Below are 22,519 nucleotides of genomic sequence, written 5' to 3' on the forward strand. Positions count from 1 at the left end.
TCATCATCATCATCATCATCATCATCATCATCATCATCATCATCATCATCATCTCTTTTATCCTTATCTGTTTTGGGGAAGTGATCATTGAGGAACATTCTTCATATAGACCTGGGGAGAAGGCAGGTGGTGGCCATTTCCTTTAGTCTATCATTCACCATACTGTGCCCTACCTTAGTGGCCATCCATTGGAAGCTGGTTGACAGAAAACTGCTAGACTTTTGACATTCAGGGTCTTCATGCCCTAGAACTGCTACATGAAAGTGTTTGAAATACTTGCTATACCCTTACATATATTGTATAGGAATGTCCATCTCAACTCTCTTCTGCAAGGAAATATAGACTTTTTTAGATTTTACACGACTTTTTTGAGTGCCAATGTTGTGATCACATCATGCTAATCACTTAGTGATGGTATTTGTTTCCTAGTAAGAAATATTCAGGTCACATGGAGCCTTTCTAAACAATATAAAAAAACATGGAAGAATTTGTGACAGAGGTCAACTTTATACTGATAATTAACACATGATTTTAATCCATGGTAGATAAACTCTGTTTAAAGTTTTGGTCCTGAGCACCGTTAAAAAGTAAGATTAAAAAAATGAGTGGATTTGCAGGAAAGATGGTCAGTATAATTTCTATTCCTTTTCTCTCTTAACAGATGACTGGATATGGTCAAGATGGGGGATTCAGTGGACCTTTGAAACCCATGACATTTCCTATATCTGAAGGTGAAGAAAAAAATAATCAAGTTATATTTCAGGTAATGACTACTTTTGAGTATTAAGGTGTCTAATTTTAGTGAGCCCTGTGACATAGTGGACCTTGATTTCCTTTACCTAAGAGCACAGCCATGCTTGTCTTCTGTCATTCTTCTATCTATCCTAGACTTGCACTGTTACGTATTGGTGATAGAAAGACAAAAACAACGGAGTATTTGCCCTCAAAGAGCTTATATTAGTTTACATTCTAAATGTACTCATGGGTGCAGCCTATGGAACTCTTCATAAATTTCCATAAAACCAACAAATTTGTCTATATTTACTAATTTTGTTTTTCTTTCCTTCGCAGTTTAAGGCTGATGCTACCGACAAGAAATTTCAGTTAAGTGGTGAAACAGATGACATTTTTTACATCCATCCAGATGGAATACTGTATTATACTGGACTCCTGGATAGAGAAAAGAAAGCTGTCTATGTACTCCAGGTGAGCAGAAACCATGCCTTGGACCACACCCTGATCCTTACCACTTGAAGCATTATAAGCAACTCAATCATTGGTAAAGAATTCTTTTATATTAAACACCAGCTCTTCTGGCCCTGGTGGAGTAGTCTATTAAGACTGATTTCATTTTAAACATATGCAGCCACTTTGTGTGTGCCCTACTATCGAAAAACAGAAGTACCATCTCTCTCAGACTTTCTGACTGAGGGATTCCTATTCTCACGACAAAGTCCTTTACTCCAGAATGCTCATCCAAGTGCAGCAATTTTAGTTACCCTGAGAAATCATCTCTTACTCCCAGACAAAATCAGTCTATTCCTCCCAAAATCCAATCTTTTCTCATACCCCACCTTGGTACAATACCACATCTGTCTAGGTATAGCCCTTGAATACACCAAGGGAGAGTCAATGTTGGGATAAGGAGAGTGCTCAGCAATGTAAGGGGTAGAAAGTACAAGTGAAGAGATGTGGGCAAAACCCACATTTTTTTCCTTCTCTCCCTCTACTGAAAATCTAGGGGGAAAGGGGGCCTGTGAAACTAACCCATGATGGGGGTATGATACAGGGTGAGACAGACAGAATTTCAAACCTGGGGCTCAAAGAACTTCATCTTCTCTTCTCTCTTCTTTCTTTCTTCCTTTCTTCCTTTCTTCTTTCCTCCCTCCCTTCCTTCTTTTCTTTCTTTCTTTCTTTCTTTCTTTCTTTCTTTCTTTCTTTCTTTCTTTCTTTCTTCACTGGCCTAGCTGCCTAGGTCACTTAGCATTTTTGGTATATTGCAAAGAACATGAAAAAGAGAAACTCTGTATATCAACCCCATTTCTAACTCTTAACTAGCTATGTCAGGCCTCTCCTGCATCTCAGTGTTTTCAGGTACAAAATAAAGAAAGACAATCCAGACTTGACCTACTTCTTAGGGTTTCCGTGAGGACCAAATGAGACAACACATGTCAAGCACCCTATACTTTGACGCTTCTGTGTATCTGTGATCGCATTGTTGGGTATAGTCCTTCCAACGTAGATAGCTACCTATTCATGTCCTCTCATTCTGGCTATTTCTTGTCCATTTCCTTCTATATAAATGAAGAGATGTTGAAAATCCATAGAGACCAGTGCAACATTCAAATAGACCACCTGCAATTTAAATTGTTCCTATGGTTCAAAGTCCTTGTGAAAGATGTTGCCATATTGCTGCTGCCGCTACTACTGTTGCTATTACTGCTAATATTGTTACTAGTGCTATTGATGCTACTACTGTTACTACTATTGCCACTTCCACTACCATTACTGTTGCTATTACTCCTACTCTTACTATGTTTTTAGAGAATGCTCCCATAATACCTTGCTCCAAGCGCTACTGTTGCAATAATCCTGGCCAATAAAAATAGTTAAATATCATTATTTATTTTTATTTTGCAGATTCCATTATAGTCAGCATATCACAGTAGTAATCAATCCCAAAATGAAAAATGGGATCTCTACTGCCACAGAAGTTGTAGTTATTTTGATGGAATCCTCAGATTTCATGCTGTTTGACTAGTTTTGACTTCTTTCCTATGATTTCTAGGCATATCACCCCAACTCAAAAGTCTCTTACCTACGTTCCATAGTTATTGAGAGGCTCAAATGTGGCAGCATGTAAAACTCTTTGCAAGCCCTAAAGTGCTATATAAATACTATCATCGTCATTATTGTTAATGTTATTTTAAACATTTCCTTTCAACGTCAGGTAGAAGTCTTGGATGCTGGAGGGAACCGAGTAGAAGGCCCAGTTCCTATCACAATTGAAGTTCTAGATATTAATGACAACCGTCCCGTCTTTCTCCAGAGACAATACAATGGAACTGTAAGGCAAAGTTCACGCCCAGGTAATAGATAGGGACAATGTAAGACCTGGGAAGCCACAAAAATGGAGAAGAGGGGGAGGAAAATTCATTTCAATCAAATTCAGGTGCTGGGCACCATAATGGGTACTAACAGACAAAAACAAAAAAGAGAGAAGTCTCTGCCCTCAAAGAACTTACCTTCTCTTAGATGGTAGGGGATGGAGTGAGGAGCAATGCGTTCATTAATAAGTAAATGCAAAATGTATACAAGATTAATACAAAATAATTTCAGAGGTGAAGGGTCCCTAAAAATTGGAGGAATCAGGGCTGGCGTCCTATAGAATGAGGCCCTTGAGCTGAATCTTAGAGGCAGCTGGGGATTTTAAGCAGTAGAGGCAAGGAGGCTAGGGCCAAAGATGATCTTTAGGTCTGGCATTGTGAACTGCTCAAGCAAACAGTACTCTACTAATTGAGTGCTAATTTTCCCCTTCTGGATGATATTCATAAAAACACCAGCAATATTGTATTTCTATAAGATGTTGCACTATAGCAGCTATTTAGGAAATGCTTGTCAGATGAATGAATGAACCAGCTTTTCAACCTGAGGCTGATGACTTTACATATTTTCTTGTTGGTTTTGCTAAATAGGAAAGCCCTTCATGTATGTCAATGCTACAGACCGGGATGATCCCACCACTCTCCACGCCCAGCTTTTTTATCGAATTGCTGTCCAGCTTCCCAAGATAAACAATGTGATGTATTTTCAGATAAACAACAAAACAGGTGGAATCTCCCTTACTCGAGCAGGTATGTAAAGGATGCAAGCTGTCTTTTTCCTATGCCTCAAAAAAAATTGAGGTGTGAATACTATATAATTGTCCCCCTCCCCCAGGGGTCACAACAAAATCAGCAAAGTGGACACAGTGACAACCTCCTATTGTTTCTCCCCTTTCTCCTTTTACAGGGTCACAGGAATTAGATCCATTTAAGAATGCACGTTATGACCTCGTGGTTTCTGTGATGGACATGGGAGGTCAGGCAGAAAATTCTTTCAGTGATACCGTACCTGTGAATATCGTTGTGGAAGAGAACATTTGGAAGGCACCGGGGACTGTCACCATTAAGGAAAATTCTACTGAGCCTTATCCTATCAAAATTACTCAGGTAATAGTAACAATAGCTAACATTTATATAGCTCTTACTATGTGACAGATACCATGCTAGGTTCTTTACAAACTTTATCACATTTGATCCTTACAACAACCCTGGGAGGTAAGTGTTTTAATGATCCCTATTTTATAGAAGGGCAATTAGAGGTAGTGACTTGCCTAGGGGCTAGTAAGTGTCTGAGGACAGATTTAAACTCAAGCCTTCCTTACTCCTGGCCCAGCACTTTATTCACTATGTCACCCAATAGTTGCAAATATCCCATTAGTTCCCTCTTCTGGTTTTTTTGTGGGGGAAGTGGGGCTGAGCAACGGGGTTAAGTGACTTTACCCAGGGTCACACAGCTAGTAAGTGTCAAGTGTCTGAGGCTGGATTTGAGCTCAAGTTCTCCTGACTCCAGGGCCAGTGCTCTATCCACTGCACCACCTAGCTGCCCCGAGTTCCTTTTTCTCCATATACAGAGGCTTAATCTCCCCCCACCTTGTCATCTTCAATGAAACATGAATTGAGTGTACTTTTGTGTATAGCAAAAAAAAAAAAAAAGAAAGAAAGAAAGAAAAAGAAAAAAGGTAATGCATCAAAGTAAATGAACCACATATTGTCTTTACCCTTTTGGATATTTACACACTATAGCACAGGTGAGCTCTGAGATCCTCATCCCAACTCTCACTCTCACTGATAAGTCAGGTCTGCAGGGCTTCTGAGTTCTAATGAGTATCCCTGAAGAGTTCAGAGGAGGGAATAATTCTCTAATGCCATTGGCTCAAGGCCTTACTGTGTGCTTTCCCCCAAGATTATTAATTGAGAATCAATTGAGCAGCTAAACTTTTAGAAGAGCTTTTTAGAAAATCAAGTAGCTTTTAGAGGTAGGTATTTACTAATATGATGTAGTAATAATAGCTGGACAAAAAAAAATCACCTCCACTGTCCCTAATGTCTGAGACATACTCCCCAAGAATCCAGAGCCCAGGAAAAAGTGTGCTTAAGCTTAGAGAGCACATGTGGCAAAATGGATGGCTCATAGCTCTTGGTTAATGAAAGTCCCTTTCTTCCATTTCATGGAGTGCTCAGGAAGTTCTCTCATGATGAATCTATGTTGAGTTAGTCCTTGGCTCTCAATGCAACTGTTTCCCTGATCTGATCCAGTGATATTGCTAGGATATCAATGGGAGGCTAGAGAATCTAACATCTGTTGCCCTTTTGAAGCTCAAAAGGTCCTCCTCTTACCATAGAGGAGTAGAGAATGAGACTCGACTAAGACCTCTCTCTTCTTCCCTGTTTTTCTCTCCTCCCCTCTTCCCCTTGTGATGCCTCTTCAGAGTGTGCTGGAAAGCCATACTTGTTCCAATTTCTGCCATTCTTAGGACTTGATATTACAGAGGGTAGTGAAACTTCCTAGTCAAACTTCTTATCTGATGTCATTTGACTTGATCAGATGGCTTTCTAAGACTTTCATATTTAGCCTAAAGGGCTATGATTGAGATGGACTGATCATTTGCTTCAAGTAGGATGCAGTTTGATCAAGTGAAATAGCACGTTGCTGAGCTTTATATTCTAACATGGTGGCATTATCTGCACGAGAGCACTCATGCATGTCCATTTCATACAATGCATGCCTGCTGCTGCTTTGTTTTTTTTTTTTTACTACAATTTCAGTTTAGAATTATGTTTTTGTATGCCTGTTGTCTTTGTTTTGGACATGGCACCCTGAACAGGACTCTGATCTTGTCAAGGGATAAGGTCTATAGATAAGACTGACAGAGTAGAATTGTGAAGTGAGCATTTTTTTTTCAAAGTTCTCTCACTTGATTTTTTGTAAGTCTCTCCGTGTTCAAGGTACCAGCATCTATTCTACCTGTCTAGTGTCCTCATGCTGCCCCTGCAGCTACCCAGGATCCCATTATGTGATCCCTCTCCCAGATTTGCCTCCCTTTGGAAGTGATTCATAGTCTCCAAGCTTCAGTCAATGAGTGAAAGGGAGGGGTTAGGATAAGCCAAATAAATCACCAACAATTTGAGTGTTAATGGATATTAATGTGTTACTTGTCTCAGTGGAATTTGCCAGGTAATTGGAGAGAATAAGTTGGTAATAATGACAAAATGAACAATAATTAGTCCAGCAACTCTTTTGAGTAGATGACACACTTCAAGTCTCATGGCTAACAGAGCAGCCTTGCTATTGAATTTTCTTGTCCATTTCAAAAAACCTCCAGAATTTGGCATACACCTTATCCCTAATGTTCTCAAGACTAAACATCTTGGGGGGGGGGTATTTATATTATTTATAGATCTATTAGCTTCTTAAACATCTCCCAGGAGAACAGTTCAAAGTGTCCTCTGGTTTTTTTTATTCATCTTCTGTTTTTGAATTTTGGAAGCTTGTAGTAAGTCAATGCTTCAATCCTTAAATTTTGTCTGTCACAAAGAACATTTCTTCTCTTATATAGATATCAGATGAACATGAATCCTTGAACATCAGTTAGAGTCCCAAGATGAAGGAGTGGGGTGGAGAGGAGACAGGGCAAATATTACATGTTTTAGATAGGTCAGATAGTAATGTTTTGTGAGGGAAAAATGCTTCTGAAAATGCATCCATCCCTGCTTTTGTAACAATTTAACCTTGAAAGGAGAAAACTTTTCTTAAGTCAGTCAACTAACATTTATTAAGTGCCTACTATATATCAGGCAACTGAGCTAAGTGCTGGAACATCTTTAATCGGAAGTTAAATGTTCGATTGCTAGTACACTTGTACACATGTATAGACACACATACATGAGTTGTTAATACACTCAAAGCCAAAACAATACCACAGCTGTTCATTTTTTGAAGAAGCAAAATGATTAGGTAATAAAGAAGTATTTATTACTTGTCCCTGTTATGTACTAAGCAATGTGCTAGATGCTGAGGACACAAAAACAAAGATGAAAACAGTCCCTGCCCTCATGGAGCTTACACTCCATCAGAAGGGACATCACATTCAAATATTCATGTGCACAAAATGAATACAAAATAAAATACAAAGTAAATACAAGGTAGTTCAAGTGGGAGGTCACCAGTGGTTGAAGGGATCAGGAAAACTTGTGTGTAGAAAAATACTTGGCACAACAAAGTTGTAGCGTTTCAGATTTAAGAGGTGAGATAGTGTGATGGAAACAGTGTTTTATTTGGATGGAGTCAGGGAGTTTGGCATTGAGTCCTACCTCTGCTGTTCCGTACCTATGCTACTTTAAACAAGTCACAAGCCCTTCCTGGGCCTCAGCCTTGGGCTAGATGGCCTCTAAGATCCCATACATCTCTAAACTGATGAACCTTTGTTTGCATTTCACAAACTGTCTCTTGTTATTTGGGGGACTCTAGGTGCGGTGGAATGAGCCAGGTGCCCACTACTCCTTAACTGAAAAGGAGGAACTACCTAGATTCCCATTTTCAATTGACCACGATGGAATTATCTATGTGACTCAACCCTTGGATAGAGAAGAAAAGGACTTGGTAAGTAACCTTGAAATGGTCATCAGTGGCAAGACATGGTCTTAGCCAGGTGCACAGATGATAACAACAGTAATTTTTATTAAACAAACATTCTATATCCAATAAACAATTAAGTGACCTATTGGGTGGAGTTTTGGACTTGGAATCAGGAAGATCTAATTTCAATTGCCCATCTTCAAATCTTAAATGATTACAACCTATGTGACCCTGGGAAAGTCACTTAATTTTTCTTAACCTCAGTTTCTTCATCTGTCAAATGAAGATAGTGCCATTGTTGTAAGACTCATCAAGGAAAACATAGGTAAAGTGCTTTGCAAACCTTAAAGTACTATATAAATGCAAGTCCTCCTCCTCTTCTTCCTCCTCCTCCTTCCTATTCTTTCTTCCTCCTCCTCCTTCCTTCTTTTCTTCCTCCTCCTTTTTCTTTCTTCTCTTCTTTTCCTCCTTCTCTTACTCCTTTTTCCTTCTTAACCTCATTCTTCCTGCTCCTCCTCATAGCATGCTATCTACTTTCAACAAGCATGTTTTTTTCTTCAAAACCCAGCCTTTTCATTTCCCCTCCCTATTCTCCATGTCTAAGAAAACAGCAACCAAATGGATAAAAAGAAATAGTCATTTACTTTGCTTTTCAGGGTGAGATGCAGGAATGAATTTTGGATAAATTGTATCCTGACTGTAACTTTCCCATTTCAGTATATCTTCTATGCAGCTGCAAAGGATGACCATGGACTACCCCTAGCAAGACCATTAGAAATTCATGTTGAAGTTACAGACATTAATGACAATCCCCCCATTTGCCCTGCTTCAGAGACAGTATTTGAGGTCCAGGAGAATGAGAAAATAGGTAAGGAATGACTATGTTATTTTCACAAGGAAAATCTAATTCTGTGGTCCCTACTGAGCTATTTGCTGTTCCCACTTACAGTTTCACATCCATGGGGAAAATGGAGTAGTAGAAATGTACTTGTAGTAGGAAATGGAGTAAGATTTTAAATATAGTTGGTCTTTCAGTAACTCTAAAATATTTTTCTTTAAATATTTTAAAATGTTTTTATTGATATCTTTTGATTTTACATCAGCTACATTTCCCTATGTATCCCTCCTTTTTTTCTTTCTTCCAAAGAACAATTCCTTGTTACAAAGACTTATGGGAGAAATATAGTTGAGTAAAATTAACCAAAACATTAAAAAAAAAAATCTGACATTGTATGTAGTGTTCTATACCCATAGTTATCTACTTATGCAAAGAAGGCAGCGAAGTATCACCTCATATCTCTTCTTTGGGACCGAGCTTGGTCATTACAATCTCATAGCATTCAGTTTTGGTTGACTTGTTGTTTCATATTCATTGTTGTAGACATTGTGTATATTGTTTCCCGAGTTCTGCTTATGTCACTTTGAATCAATTTGTATAAGTCTTCCCATGCTTCTCTGTATTAATCATATTTATTGCTTGTTACAGTGCAGTAGTGTTATCTTATATCTATGTATCACAACTTGTTTAGCCATTCCTTAACCAATGGACAACTACTTGGTTTCTAGTTCTTTACTATAAAATATTTCTCTTAATCATAGAATTTCTATCTTGAAAAGAACTTTGAGAGATCATCTGTCAATATCCACTTAAACCATCTTGGATTATTACTTTAACAACATAAAAAAAAGATTCTTGGGAGAAACAAACCCACTCCTTCTCTCTGCTCCTTCCTCTCCCTCCAGCAGCACATTGCACTGTTTCATTAATCCTTCTGAAAAAATGCAGAATGATTCCATTCTCCAAACGAAATTACTGACATTCTACATAGTGGGCTCACCTTCAAGTTCTGAAATGATGCTGGGTTCTGAAGCTGTACACCCTGTAGAAGAAATATTTTCCCACCAATTGACAGAGGACTTATTTACTTTCTGCTTCCCAACTCAGAATCCAAGCAGAAATGTATTTCTGCAGTGAAGAGTAATCCAACAACTTTGTGATAAATTGCTTGTAGACCTGGATTTTAGGGAGTTGTTGGGCTATATAGGTACCACAGCAAGTTGAATTTGTAATCAATTGTTATGGAATGTGAAAACTTTCAATCCACACATTTTTATTGTGTGCCTTTCCTTTTTCTTTAAAAGCAGGGATATTTTTTGGTGAGGGCAGAATAGTCTTGCGTGATTTTAATTTCCTTTCCTTTATATCTGAAGGTCTTTCTCTTGATGGCTAACAGAATTAGTTATTTCTCAAAGGAATTATTTGGCTTAATCACTATATGTTTTGGAATTTGCAGCCTTGGATTTTTTTTCTGGAGGTGATCTATGGATTCTTTTGATTGGTACTTTGTTTTCTGTGTTCAGAAGTTCTGGGAAGTTTTCTTGTATTATTTTTTGCATTATGATGTTCAGATTTTTTGACTTGTCACGTTCTTCTGAGACACCTGTAATCCTAAGTTGTTTCTGTGCATTCAGTCTTTGCAATCAATGTATTTTATTTGTATGGAGAGCAAGCTTTCTTTTAATCTTATTACTTTTTGCTTCTCTTTTTCCAATCATTCAATCAACCAATGTTTATTAAGCTACATGCAAGGTATTGTGCAAAGTGCTGGGAATACAAAAAGAGGCAATATACAGGATAAATAGAAAATAGTTAATGAAGGAAGAAAATACAATTAAGGTCATCTTTCTAGATTGTCCTTCACTTCCACGTTTCACTTCCATTGCATTAGCAATCAGTTATCCTCTCTTTTGAGTCTTTGGTGAGATTTGCCACAACAGATTACAGTTTTTCTATTTTGCCAATTATTTCTGCTATGCCGGCCATAAATTCTACTCTTATAATTATTATTTCTCTTTTAAACCATTTAGTAATATCATTCTGTGGTTCTTTGCTTTCTTCAGAACCAACAGGATCTTCTGCCTCATCAAGTGTTGAATCATTTTCCTTATCTTGCAAGATTTATTTGTAGATGCCTAAAATCTCTTATTAGCTCTGGAGGCCACATTCCTTCTGCTGTTAATGTCTTCCCTATTGGTTCAACTGCTTTTGTTCAAGGTCTTTAAATTTTCTTCCTATCAAGATCTTTGGCAATTTCAACTGTTTCCCTTATTTTTCCCTGTTGTTCACTTTCTGATTCAGTCTCCTCTTGTGGCAGTTTCCGTAGAGGCTGGATCTCAAAGCATCTCAACCTCGTTGCACACTGGTTCACAGTTCAGCAGCCTAAGTCTCTGCTCCAAATGACTTCTGGAGTGACCAAACGCCCCAGCTGAATCCTGGGCTCCTTCCCTCAGGCTTAGGGGAATGCCACACAGCTTCATTACCCCTCCCTCCCACATATTCTGCCCCTATTCCTTTTATTCTTTGACCCAATGACATCAATCACTTTCATGCCACTATTACAGTGCCAGAAAATTTCTACCATTTGGAATTTAGATCTCCATGGCACTGGAGGTGTGAGTCAGCACATAGAATTGTGCTTTATTACAAGGTAGGACACATATCCTGCCTTGTTCCCTCTCTTCTTCCATTCAGGATGAGAATGTTACCACTGGGGCTATCACAGCCTGAGAAAATTTATGCCACTCAAAGTTTGGCTCTCTGAGGCCCTGGGAATCTGCATCGGGGAGGGGTCAGGGTGTAGAGTTGAATCCTGTTGTGGATCAGCTTGTGTGGCTTTGCTGCTGAGATTGTGGTGGACAGTGGGGGAAGAAGTACTGAGTCAGTGCTCATTAGGGGTTAGGAAATAATCCCTAAGGTCTCATGCGTTCTCTGCTGTTAATCCATTGAATTTTTACCTTGTTTGTTTCTTAGTGTCCTTGACTATGGCAACCACTTGAAATTGATTTATTTCTGTTGCAAATTCCTATTTTTGTAGAGGTTTGAGAGGATTAGAGAAAATGTCTGGTCTTCCATCTTGTTGGTCAGTTGATCTGGAAGTCCCAAGCTAATTTTCAGTATTTTTCAAATACATATTGGTTCAATTCAGTTTCACATTTTCTTTGGCATCCAGCATTTTTATAGGTAAAGTAGATTGGTTTTCTGCCCAAGAGACATTCCAACTGAGTCATTGCATCTTTTCTTCTCCACAGGCAGCAATATTGGAGTTTTCCAGGCCTATGACATGGATCAGAAAGACACCGTTAACAGTTTTTTATCTTACACGATTGTGGAGCAGCGTCCCGTGCTTCCAAGTGATGGTCTCTTCCTTATTCAAAATGTCGCTGGAATTATCCAGTTAGCTAAAGGATCCTTAAGAAAGCAAGACCAACCTCAGTATCATCTGAAAGTGCAAGTAGCAGATCCAGGTTAGTGCCTTCTGACCCATAAATCCAGAAGAGAATTCAAAGGGTGTTTCCTGTGTTGACTTCTGGTTGTGGTTGGTTTGTATTCCTTGTCACATTTGCTCTGTGACTTTTTTTTTTAATCACTGAAGGGCTCACAACACAAATGCTATCCTCAGGGCCCAGGAGAGAACGTGAGCAAAAAAAAAATCAGCCGCTTCCCCTTCTGGTCTAGGAGGGCCTTCCTTTGTGAAGAAAGAGGAGAGTTAGGCTTCTCTTTGCTGCCCTATTCTCTTTTTGCAGACCAGTACCAAACTTTAGGGGAGAATTCCCTGGCTTAAATATAGCAGCAGAGGAATTCTCCTCTCCTCAGTATAAACAAGAAGAGCGTTCTCCTCCCTAGGTTTACTGCTGCTGTCTCACCATTTCCCTAATCCAATTCTCCTCCTTACGCCATTAAACTCAACTTGTATAAATGGGAAACATGTATTTATTGTAGTCCTTTCCCAGGTATTGAGTGGAACCTGTTCTGACTATGCCCAACATCCAGAAAACTGAGAGTCAATCAATTTGTCAGTCACCCCAAACACTTTTGTATTTAAAGAGAACTTACAGAAGGTTAACAGTGTGCTAGGCGCCAGAGGAACACAAAATAAGTAAGGGTAAGACAGGCCAACTGAATGCCCGTTGGCAGTAGAGTTCTGTTAGTTTCTGTACCCTTGCAGTCTAGATGTTCCTTAATGATTTGGGCAAAGGGATTTTCAGCAGAGGTTGTAGTTGACATTGCTTTGTTTGATTTTCAGCTTTCAAGACAATCTGTGATGTGACAATAAATGTTATTGATATCAATGATCAAATCCCCATTTTTGAAAAAAACGATGTGAGTATTTGCTGGACCCTACCTTTTTCCTTACTGCCTATGCTTTTTGGAACAAAATGTGGCATGAAGAAACATTCTGAAGCCATGCACACACACACACACACACACACACACACACACACACACACAAGAGAGAATCCAGATATAAAGGCTAACTGTAGTAGAAAACACCAGGAACTCATGCATTCCTTTCAGTGGAAAAATCTAGTGATCATTCTTTTTTGATAAACAGTACAAATACAAATTCAAACTGGGCATGGTGGTACATACTTTTAATCCCAGCTATTGGAGAGGCTGAGGCCAGAAAATCTCTTCAGTTCAAGAGTTATGAATGGTAGTGGGCAATGACTATTGGGCATCTGCACTAAGTTCAGCATCAATATGATGAACCCCAGGAGTGGAAAACTACCAGGTCACCTGGAGAGAGGTAAACCAACCCAATTTAGAAACATAGCAGATCAAAATTCCAATGACATTTGGGCCTGTGGGTAACCCTTCTAATTCCAGCCTAGGGGAGATGGGGAAACCTAGTCTTAAAAAACTGAACTAAACTAAACTGAAACACATTCAAGTACAGCCCCATTCTGCTAAATACTATTATGTCACACAAGGAAAGGTTCTAGTCACTATACTAGAATTTGGATCCAGTTATTTCACAGACTACTTGATAATACAAAAGTCCACCATAAGTAAAGGACAAGAATAATCCCTTGAAGTTTGTTATAGACTTTTGGTCTGTATTGAAATATATAATTTGTCAACATGTTTTAAACAAGTGTGTTTAATGCAAATTAAAATAAGTGGAATAGTCTTGATTGAATTGATTGATCTTTTATAGACCTTGAGTGAAAGAATATCATGTATACAATGGTTAAATAAATGCATTTTGCTTTGAGAATCACTGCAAATCATGGTAAAAAAATTAATTCTTCCTATAGAACATTGGCAGTTTAAGCCCTTTTGCCAATAACAATTATGTGAGAGAGGAAAAAATAAAGAAAAACAATAATCTTATGGCTTAAGATAAAATAAAATATCCATAAAGCAAAGAAGGAAAAACAAATTTAATGCTTCTAGAAAAATATAGATGATCATTTTTATTGTTAGTAGATTTGAAACTTGCTAGTGGTTTTATTCAACATTTCATTTAAATGAATTGATGAAACTTATTACTTAAGAAAACTGTTTAGGAGCTCATTTGGCTGGATTCTGGGGTCATATTTGAACATAATTCTTTAATAAGTGACTGGAAGATCAATCAAACAATTCAACTTATTCATAACTAAAAGGAGTTTTTAAGTTTTTGAGAAGTTTGGGGGTGTTTAGAAGTATAACAGAATTAATTGTAGACTAGGCACAAAGAATACACAAATACAAAATAAATAGAACTTTCAGTCTCATTGAGTGTCCAACCATTTGAGTTCCTTGTTCCTTTGTCTAGCAAATGACAGACTTAGGATTTGGTTTGAGATTCTTAGACTGGGTATCTAGCATTTTTATTTTTATTTTTATTTTTCTACTGCACCATCAGTTACGTTTCTTGTCTTCTGAAACTAGTGAGGCAAGTTTTTCACTTGGGAATTAGTAGACTTATTATAATCCAAAGTCCCCTGATATTTTTATGCTTTTTGGGCCTTTGCTCTTGCCATTCTCTGTGTCTAGAATTCTCCATCCCCATCTCTGCCGATTGAAATCCTACTCAACCCTGAAGAACCAGCTCAAATAATATCTCATTCCTGATCCTCCCTGTCAGAAATGATATTCCCTTCCTAAATTATATCACAACTAGCACTTTGTTTCTCTCATGAACCTATGGTATTGTTTGTTTCATAGTTATTGCAGAGTTATTACATATCCATTTATGTACTGTATTTCCCCTAACAGAGTGTAAGCTCTATATATATTGGGATCATATCAATCATATTTCTATTTCTCCCAGGACCTAGGACACTGCTGTGTAAAATTTGGTACACAATAAATGGTTGTGGAATGAATGAATTAGTGAATAAATGTAGTATCTTTTCTCATGCTTAATATGAGCATTCTCATATCTTTGCCTTTCTTTTTTGTCTAGTATGGCAATCTGACTATTGATGAAAGTGTTGCTGTTGGAACAACAATTCTCACCATCCAGGCTACAGATGGAGATGAACCATTTACTGGGAGTTCCAAAATCCTGTACAGTATTGTTGAGGGGGACCCTGATAGAAAATTTGTGATCGACAGCGATCCCTTCACTAATGCAGGATATGTCAAGATAAATGAGGTGAATGATCCATTTTAGCAGGATTCATTGTCGTTTATTACTAAATAGTTTCATTTGTTTGTTGTACTAAGAGGAAATACAGTGTCATGTAAAGAATGGAGGATTTGGCTTTAGCAGGCCTGAGTTCATAGCCTTCACAGCCTTTAGCAGCCCTGAGTTCTTAGAATTCATGGTTCACAGTATGTGACTACATATGACCATACCCAAATTACTTACCTTCTCTGAGCCTCAGTTTCCTCATCTTTCAAATGGGGATATTAATACTTGCATAACCCACCTTTGCTACAGTGTGTTACGGATCTTAAGGTACTAGATATGTGAGTTGTGATTGTGAAGAACTGTGATTCACATATTGCCAATCAGTATTGCAAAGTCTGAATGTAGATATAAATAATTTTAAGTGTGTGCATAGTAGTGTCCACAAAATCCAAATTTGGATATTATCTACAGTGCTATGCATGAAAAAGGATAGGCATTACCATTAGTTCTGGGTATGGCTTCTCTAACTAGCTAGGGAATGCTGGCTGATGTTTCCCCTTCTGTCTGTTTAATCTACTGGTAGCTAAGGGGAAATTTCAGAACATTCTCTATAGGACAGGATAGACCAGCCCGATGGTTAATTCTCATCGTAAGCCACTGACCTACCAGGGGATCAGATAGTCAAGGACCAAGTTCTGATTGCCTTTGTTAAAGTACCTATAAGTTGGCAGAACCCCACAAGGTAACCTTATTCTTCAGGGCATACAGAAGATATGATGTAACTATATTGAAACAGTGACAATGATCCAAAATGAGACATAGAATTCAGAAAACCAGAAATGAGGGGCCAGGCTCCTAGACACTAAAGGGATAGGAAGCCTCAGTGACCTAGAACCTATATTTATTTTCAATCAACTGGTCCAGAGATGCAGTGCACACCAAGAGTGGGTTGCTAGTTCCTAAAGCAATAACCACTCATTGGTGGATTGTTCTTTTGAGAAGTCTTCTTGCGCTGCCACAAGGCCCAGGCACTGGATGACTAATGAGCCAACCCTTTCAGCCTCATGGTTAGCAAGCTTGATCAGAACTATAGACTTTCTATAGTTGCTGACATTGTTGTGATAAACAAGTCTCTTGACTTCTCTTGAATTTCATTTCCTCATCTTGCAAAATTACTGTTGTGGTTTGTCCTTTGTTTTTGAAGAAGACCAATGACATCATGGGTGATGTCTTCACTTGCAAGTGAATTGGATTTAAATGAAGCAGAGTTGCACGAAGTTGTCAGCCTCACTCTTTCTTCCAGAATCACAGACATCCAGTGGCAGGACAAAAGTCAAGATATCTGACAATGGCCTAGAATGCAATAGATGATCTTGGCATCTTCGATGTCTAACCTAGCTCTAAGCACTCCACAGTACCTGCTTCAGTCACCTTCATGGCCAATAGAACAAATTGTTCTCATCCACTCCTTCCACTGGGGGAAATTTTCACATGCTTGGAGTAGACATCCTCCTGATTCATCCAATCTGGTTTAGCCAATCTGCTGAGATAGTTTACCAGGGTGTGGCTATTGTGCATGCCACAGCTTCTTAAAGCCATAGGTCAGAGTTGAGTGAATCAGGTGGACAACAAAGGTGGATGAGCAGCCCTGCAAAGGACTCAGCAAGCCCTCACACCAGAAGTGTGAACAAACACCTCATACACTCCACCAACCAACCAATATAGAAAAAAGATGACAGTACTGGAAATCATCAATGCACTGAGAGCCAGGGGGCTTACACAGTAGGCATCAGGAGCAGGAAGATGTTATGATCCTTGCGAGTTCGCCCACAAACCTCTTGAAATCTCCCTCTCCCACTAAACCTGCAGAACTATCAATAAGGGCATATCAGGATGCAATGTGTGGTAGAGAATGATGAATTTAGTTTCTGTACTTATTAGCTATGAAACCCTGAACAGATCGCTTAACCTCTCTGAAAACTCAATTTCCTCACCTAAATGGAGGTGATAATAATGTTCAATTTCCCCATTAGTAAAATGGGAACAATAATTGCCTATTTCATAGGGTTATGTTATACTTTGGGCTTTCATTCATTTATTCAATGGGGCAGCTAAGTGGTGCAGTGGATAGAGCTCCAGACCTGGAGTTGGGAAGACCTGAGTTCAAATTTGGGCTCAGATATTTACTAGCTGTGTGACCCTGGGCAAGTCACTGAACCCTGTTTGCCTCAGTTTACTCATCTGTAAAATAAACTGGAGATGGAAATAGCAAACCACTCTAGTATCTCTACTAAGAAAACCCCAAATGGGGTCATGAAGAGCCAGATAAAACTGAAACAACTGAACAACAACAAACACCTACTATGAGCCAGGCACTCCGCTAGGTGTTAGAAATTTGAAGAAAAACACAACAAAATAGTCCCTGCCCTCAAGGAGCTTACATTTTATGGGAGTGGGTGGGGTGGATGGGAAAAACATGTTCAAATAACCAAATACAAAATACTTACCAGAAAAGAAATAATTTGGGGGGCATCTAGTTGGTGCAGTGGATAGAGCACTGGCCCTGGAGTAAGGAGGACCTGAGTTCAAATCTAGCCTCAGACACATAACACTCACTAGTTGTGTGACTCTGGGCAAGTCACCTAACCCCAATTGCCTCAAAAAAAAAATAAATAATTGTGGAGAAGGGGCACTAGCCACTGAGAGATCAGGATAGGTTTCCTACAGGTGGTAAAGCTCATAAAATTTTAAAGTGAAATATAAATGTGTTGCAATTATTATTATAATAATTATCAGTAATCATTTTCCAATGTGTCTGGTTCCTTTTGAGTTTTCATTTTATTTCTCAGGATCATAAGATTTTAAAAGTTGGGTGAAATTTTTTTAAAAGCAATTTTTGTTTTTTGTTTTGTTTTGGTTAGGCAATGGGGTTAAGTGACTTGCCCAAGGTCACACAGGTGGTAAGTGTTATATGTGTCTGAGGTCAGATTTGAACTCAAGTCCTCCTGAATCCAAGGCTGGTGCTCTATCCACTGCACCACCTAGCTGCTCCTAAAAGCAATTTTTGGATGAGATTTGAGAGGGCTTTTAGTCCAGTGTCTGCCTATTTTCAGCCAGCTATGTGTTGTCTATAAAAGCAGTGATCATGCTTTTCATTTTGTCACTTCTCAATTGTGGAAAAAGGTTGACAAATGGCAGAGTATCAGAACCAGAGCAAATTCCTGGAGGACATTGTTTGTCACACCTCTTGGGTGACTCTGGGCCATTAATTATAATGATTGAATTGACCTTTCAAACACCTTGGTGCAGAGCAGGAACAAGACCATAATTTTGCTTTTTATGCAGAACTGAAAACAAAGTCTTCCTACAAGGTCAGGAGAGATTGTCTCTCTAGGCCGCCGTGCCCAGGCTTGTTCTTCACAAAGTCATGCTGATTGTCCCTTGGTGCCCTATCCTCTCAAACTTTTCCAAAGTGTTTTGTGTCACATGTGTGTGTGACTTGTTCCAGTATTTTTCCAGGTGTGGAAGTTAAGCTGACAGGTTCATCTGTTCCAGGATTGATGGGTTTTTTTTTTCTGTTTTAAAAACATAAATCAGAGGTCATGTAACCCTTACCAGAGTTTCTCCTACTCTGATAAGTCTCAAATACAAATTTTATGATTTGCCACATTGTTTTCACATATAAGCATGCCTACTTATAATATAACCTGTTTATTAACAAGGGCAATACCAAAGTTTTCTATTTAAATGGGGACCTGTACCCATTATCTTCCCTCTTCAATCCCAAAAGAAATTCGAAGTACTTTAATTGGCAACCTTTAACAGAGTGGTTCAGAGACAGAAAGGCATAAAGGACCTGTGATTTCATTACCAGGACAGAAGTACTGGTGTGGGAACTACACTTGCTTTGGGTCACACAGCCAGTATGTGCAGGAAGCCAAGCCCAGAATCCTACCCACCATGACTTACTGCCTCTTGACTTGAATGCTGGTAATTAAATCTTATTAAAGTATAACTTTGTTTCATGGGCTTCATTTTCCCTTTAAAATAATTTAAAAAGTTATTTGTGACTTCTTTACCTCATCTGTAAGATGAGAGGCTTAAACTGGGTGACCTCTAAATTCTCTTCCAAGTATGAGTCTATGATCCATAATCCTTCTCCAATGCCTCATTGTGGCACGGAGGCAACCCTAGGTTCTCAAAGGTTATTTCAACAAAACACAATCTCTACTAGGTCCTAATAAGTTGTAAAGGTTTCCATTACTGCCTTAGAGATGAACTGTAGGGTGGCCATCCAAGGGCAAGGCTAGCTAAGTTCAGAGAGATGCAGGGTCATGAATTTTTTGGCAACTCCAAAAGACCATCTAACCAACGTATAGAGAGGTTGCAATCTGTGTTGGTAGGGGGTATACCCATGTCCATGAAATTACAGGTCCCTGAAGTTCACTGGCAATGAGTACTTCTTAAAATAGGTGTTGTTGCTTTTTTTTTTTTTTAAAGTAAGCATGATGTGACTAATCCTGATTGTTACAGTGGGACATGGTGACATGATATACTAACAATGAACTTTTCCCATTTTTCATCTCCTCAACAATCCCTCATGAGTTCGAAATGACATGGTATGGTTCCTGCTTATTAAGTTGTGTCCTAAGGAAATAAATCCCTGAATAACTTGAGAATCTTATATGATAAGTATACTGCTGTGTGATGTTTTTGAGGGGAGCAAGGAGATTATGAATCTTTCTGAGGATAGTCAACTGGAAGAAAATATGAATTAACTTTTTTTTGTTGCTTGTTTCCCAACAGCCTCTTGATTTTGAAATAGTGCCAATATACTATCTTGTGATCAAGGCTGAAAATCCTGAGCCACTTGTGGATAATATACAGTACAATTCAAGTTCCTATGCAAGATTTATTCTTAGGGTGTCAGATGTGAATGAGCCTCCTCTGTTCTCCCAGGCATTGTATGAAGCACAAATATCTGAGGATGCTAAGATAAAGACCAAATTGATTACGGTGAATGCCACTGATCCCGAGGGAGAAGCAATAAGGTAACAAATAGTCCTCCTTTCTCTACGTCACGTTCATTCATTTTAATGAAAGAGACCAAGGAGAAGTTTGGGACTGGGACAAGTCCTCCCATACAAAATAAATAGGCAGAACACCTTCTTTTCGATCTGATCAGATATATTGTGACTAGTTTGATCCATCTGGTGATTTGAATGAATTTTTAAGGAAATTAAATTAGCTGATTGTTTATCACCTAGCAGGTACCTAGATCATGTAGTAAGTAGATTGCTAGACTTGCAATCAGGAAGATCTGAGTTCAAATATGGCCTCATAAAATTACTGGCCAGGTAACCCTGGACAAATTACTTTACTTTAAAATGTCTCAGTTTCCTCATAATATGAGACTCTATTTCCCAGGATTGTTATGAAGATAAAAATAAGATAATATTTGTAAAGAAGTTTACATAAGATAGTAGCGTACATCTTCATAGAATTTTCACATGGGTGATCTATTCCTATCCAGTGAGCATGATTACCCCTGTTATATAGATGAGGACTCATTGGCTAAATAACTTTCCCAAGATCACTCAGGTATGAAGTCGTAGGGTTGGTTCTAAGACCCAGGTCCTAATTTCTAAGTGGCCTTCCCATTATTGCTTATTGTTTCTAACTGTAATACCAAGGACCTTCTATGATGCTCTTATTCTTTGGCCTATCTTCTGCTAATAAGCCCTGGGGTTCATTGACTCTGTCTATTGATTTATTATGTTCACTGTCGTATTCTCTCATCCTGAATTCTTGTTGTAAAGGCATTTTCTTTCCTGAATGTAGTAAAGATGGAGTGATGTTAACAGCCCTGGAATCTGCCAGTTAATCTTGACTAGCTTGTGAATATTTTGCATCTCTTTTTGAACCTTTTTCTCACCTTGTCTCCAGGTTTGGGTCCTACTGACTTTTGGAAGGCATTTTTGCCCTGGCTGAACTTCTAGAAGTCCCTCCCATAGATTTTAGACTGACTAACAACAATCTTCCTTTACTCTCTCCTAAAAGAGTAAATGTCTCTTGGCCCCTTTGCTTTGGCTTTTTAGATGAGCAAGACTCTTTTAGATGAGAAAGTTCCCCTTTCCTTATGTATAAAATAAGACACTTGAATTAAATGGTTACTGAATCTCCTCCTAGCTTGAAATCCAGTGATCCTAAATATTATCATATACATGGAATGTAACCTGGGGTAAAGGGCAACTAGGTGGCACACTGGAGTTGGAGTCAGGAAGACTCATCTTCATAAGTTCAAGTCTGGCCTCAGGCACTTACTTACTATCTGTGTGACCTTGGGCAAGTCACTGAAAACCCTGTCTGCCTCAGTTTCCTCCTATGTAAAATGAGCTGGAGAAGGAACTGGAAAACTACTCCAGTATCTCTGCCAAAAAAACCCCAAATGGGGTCACAAAGAGTCAGACATGACTGAAACAACACAGCAACAAAAAACAACAAACCTGGGGAAAGGCCCTGAAGATTGATTCCTTTATTCACACTTTGCCTAACCTCATAGGGTATTCTGAGACTCAATAGAAGAGAATGGAATGAGAAACTGGGTTTATTGTATGTTTGGAGAATTGAAATATATGTTTTAGGGAACCAATAGAGAGGATTATGTATGTATTTATGTGTGTGTGTGTTTGTGTGTGTATGTTGGTTTAGGGAAGGATTGAAAATACATACACTCTTTTTTGATAAGAAAATCAAATTGAATAAATCTCTAATAATTAGGGATGAAGTCTGTAAACAATTTTGACCTTTTGGATACATGGTGTAAAGTTATGAGCACTGAGCTTAGCATAAGAAGATCTGGGTTCAAAGACCTGGGGCTCGGACTCTTATAGCCACGTGACTTTATCTAAATGTGTTTCCTCGTCTGTAAAATGGGGATAGGTTATGATATTTGCACTCACATAGTTGTGGAGAAAGTACCTTGTAAATAAAAACTATTTAAAAATGTGAGCAGTTATCTGGAGATATTGTTAGATGATGTGCCTTTAAATTCAGAGTCTAAAGTAAACTCTGGGGCCTGGGGCAAGTAATATAAACTGTTCCAGGAGCACAAAGTTTACTTTCATTTAGCAGAGGAGAGGGAAGCAAAGAAATAGAGACTCTGGGACATTGGCCTAAGACAACTGCTGGGGTGGGTGGAGGGGGTGAGGAGTAAAGATTTAGGGAGGAGAAGAGGAGTTCACTCTAGCTGGCTATCTTGTAACTTCCTATTTTAACTACTTAATATTGCTAACTAGGTGCTTAATTTTGTTTTTTTCCTCAATACTACCGCAGGGACTGCCAGTGCTATCGTGCTCTCTAAAGTCAACACCCTGGGCAAAGTCCTAGTTGCCCAGCCCTAGTTAGAATTCTATTTAAATTGTAAACAGTTT

General features: G+C 38.7%; 1 protein-coding gene across 1 annotated transcript in view; it reads left to right on the top strand.

The window, feature by feature from the left end:
- Positions 1-661: 661 nt before the first annotated feature.
- Positions 662-22,519, top strand: part of CDH17 (cadherin 17) — a 33,791-nt gene continuing 11,933 nt past the window's right edge. Inside the window, exons 1-11 of the mRNA XM_027856992.1 lie at positions 662-763; positions 1,072-1,206; positions 2,951-3,089; positions 3,696-3,854; positions 4,012-4,211; positions 7,573-7,704; positions 8,398-8,548; positions 11,770-11,985; positions 12,765-12,841; positions 14,916-15,107; positions 19,893-20,137. Of these exons, the coding sequence (XP_027712793.1) occupies positions 662-763; positions 1,072-1,206; positions 2,951-3,089; positions 3,696-3,854; positions 4,012-4,211; positions 7,573-7,704; positions 8,398-8,548; positions 11,770-11,985; positions 12,765-12,841; positions 14,916-15,107; positions 19,893-20,137 (1,748 nt within the window). The remainder of the gene's footprint in view (positions 764-1,071; positions 1,207-2,950; positions 3,090-3,695; positions 3,855-4,011; positions 4,212-7,572; positions 7,705-8,397; positions 8,549-11,769; positions 11,986-12,764; positions 12,842-14,915; positions 15,108-19,892; positions 20,138-22,519) is intronic.

This window comes from Vombatus ursinus, unplaced genomic scaffold (assembly GCF_900497805.2).
Source record: "Vombatus ursinus unplaced genomic scaffold, bare-nosed wombat genome assembly UNPS02011767.1, whole genome shotgun sequence".
Classification (NCBI taxonomy): Eukaryota; Metazoa; Chordata; class Mammalia; order Diprotodontia; family Vombatidae; genus Vombatus; species Vombatus ursinus.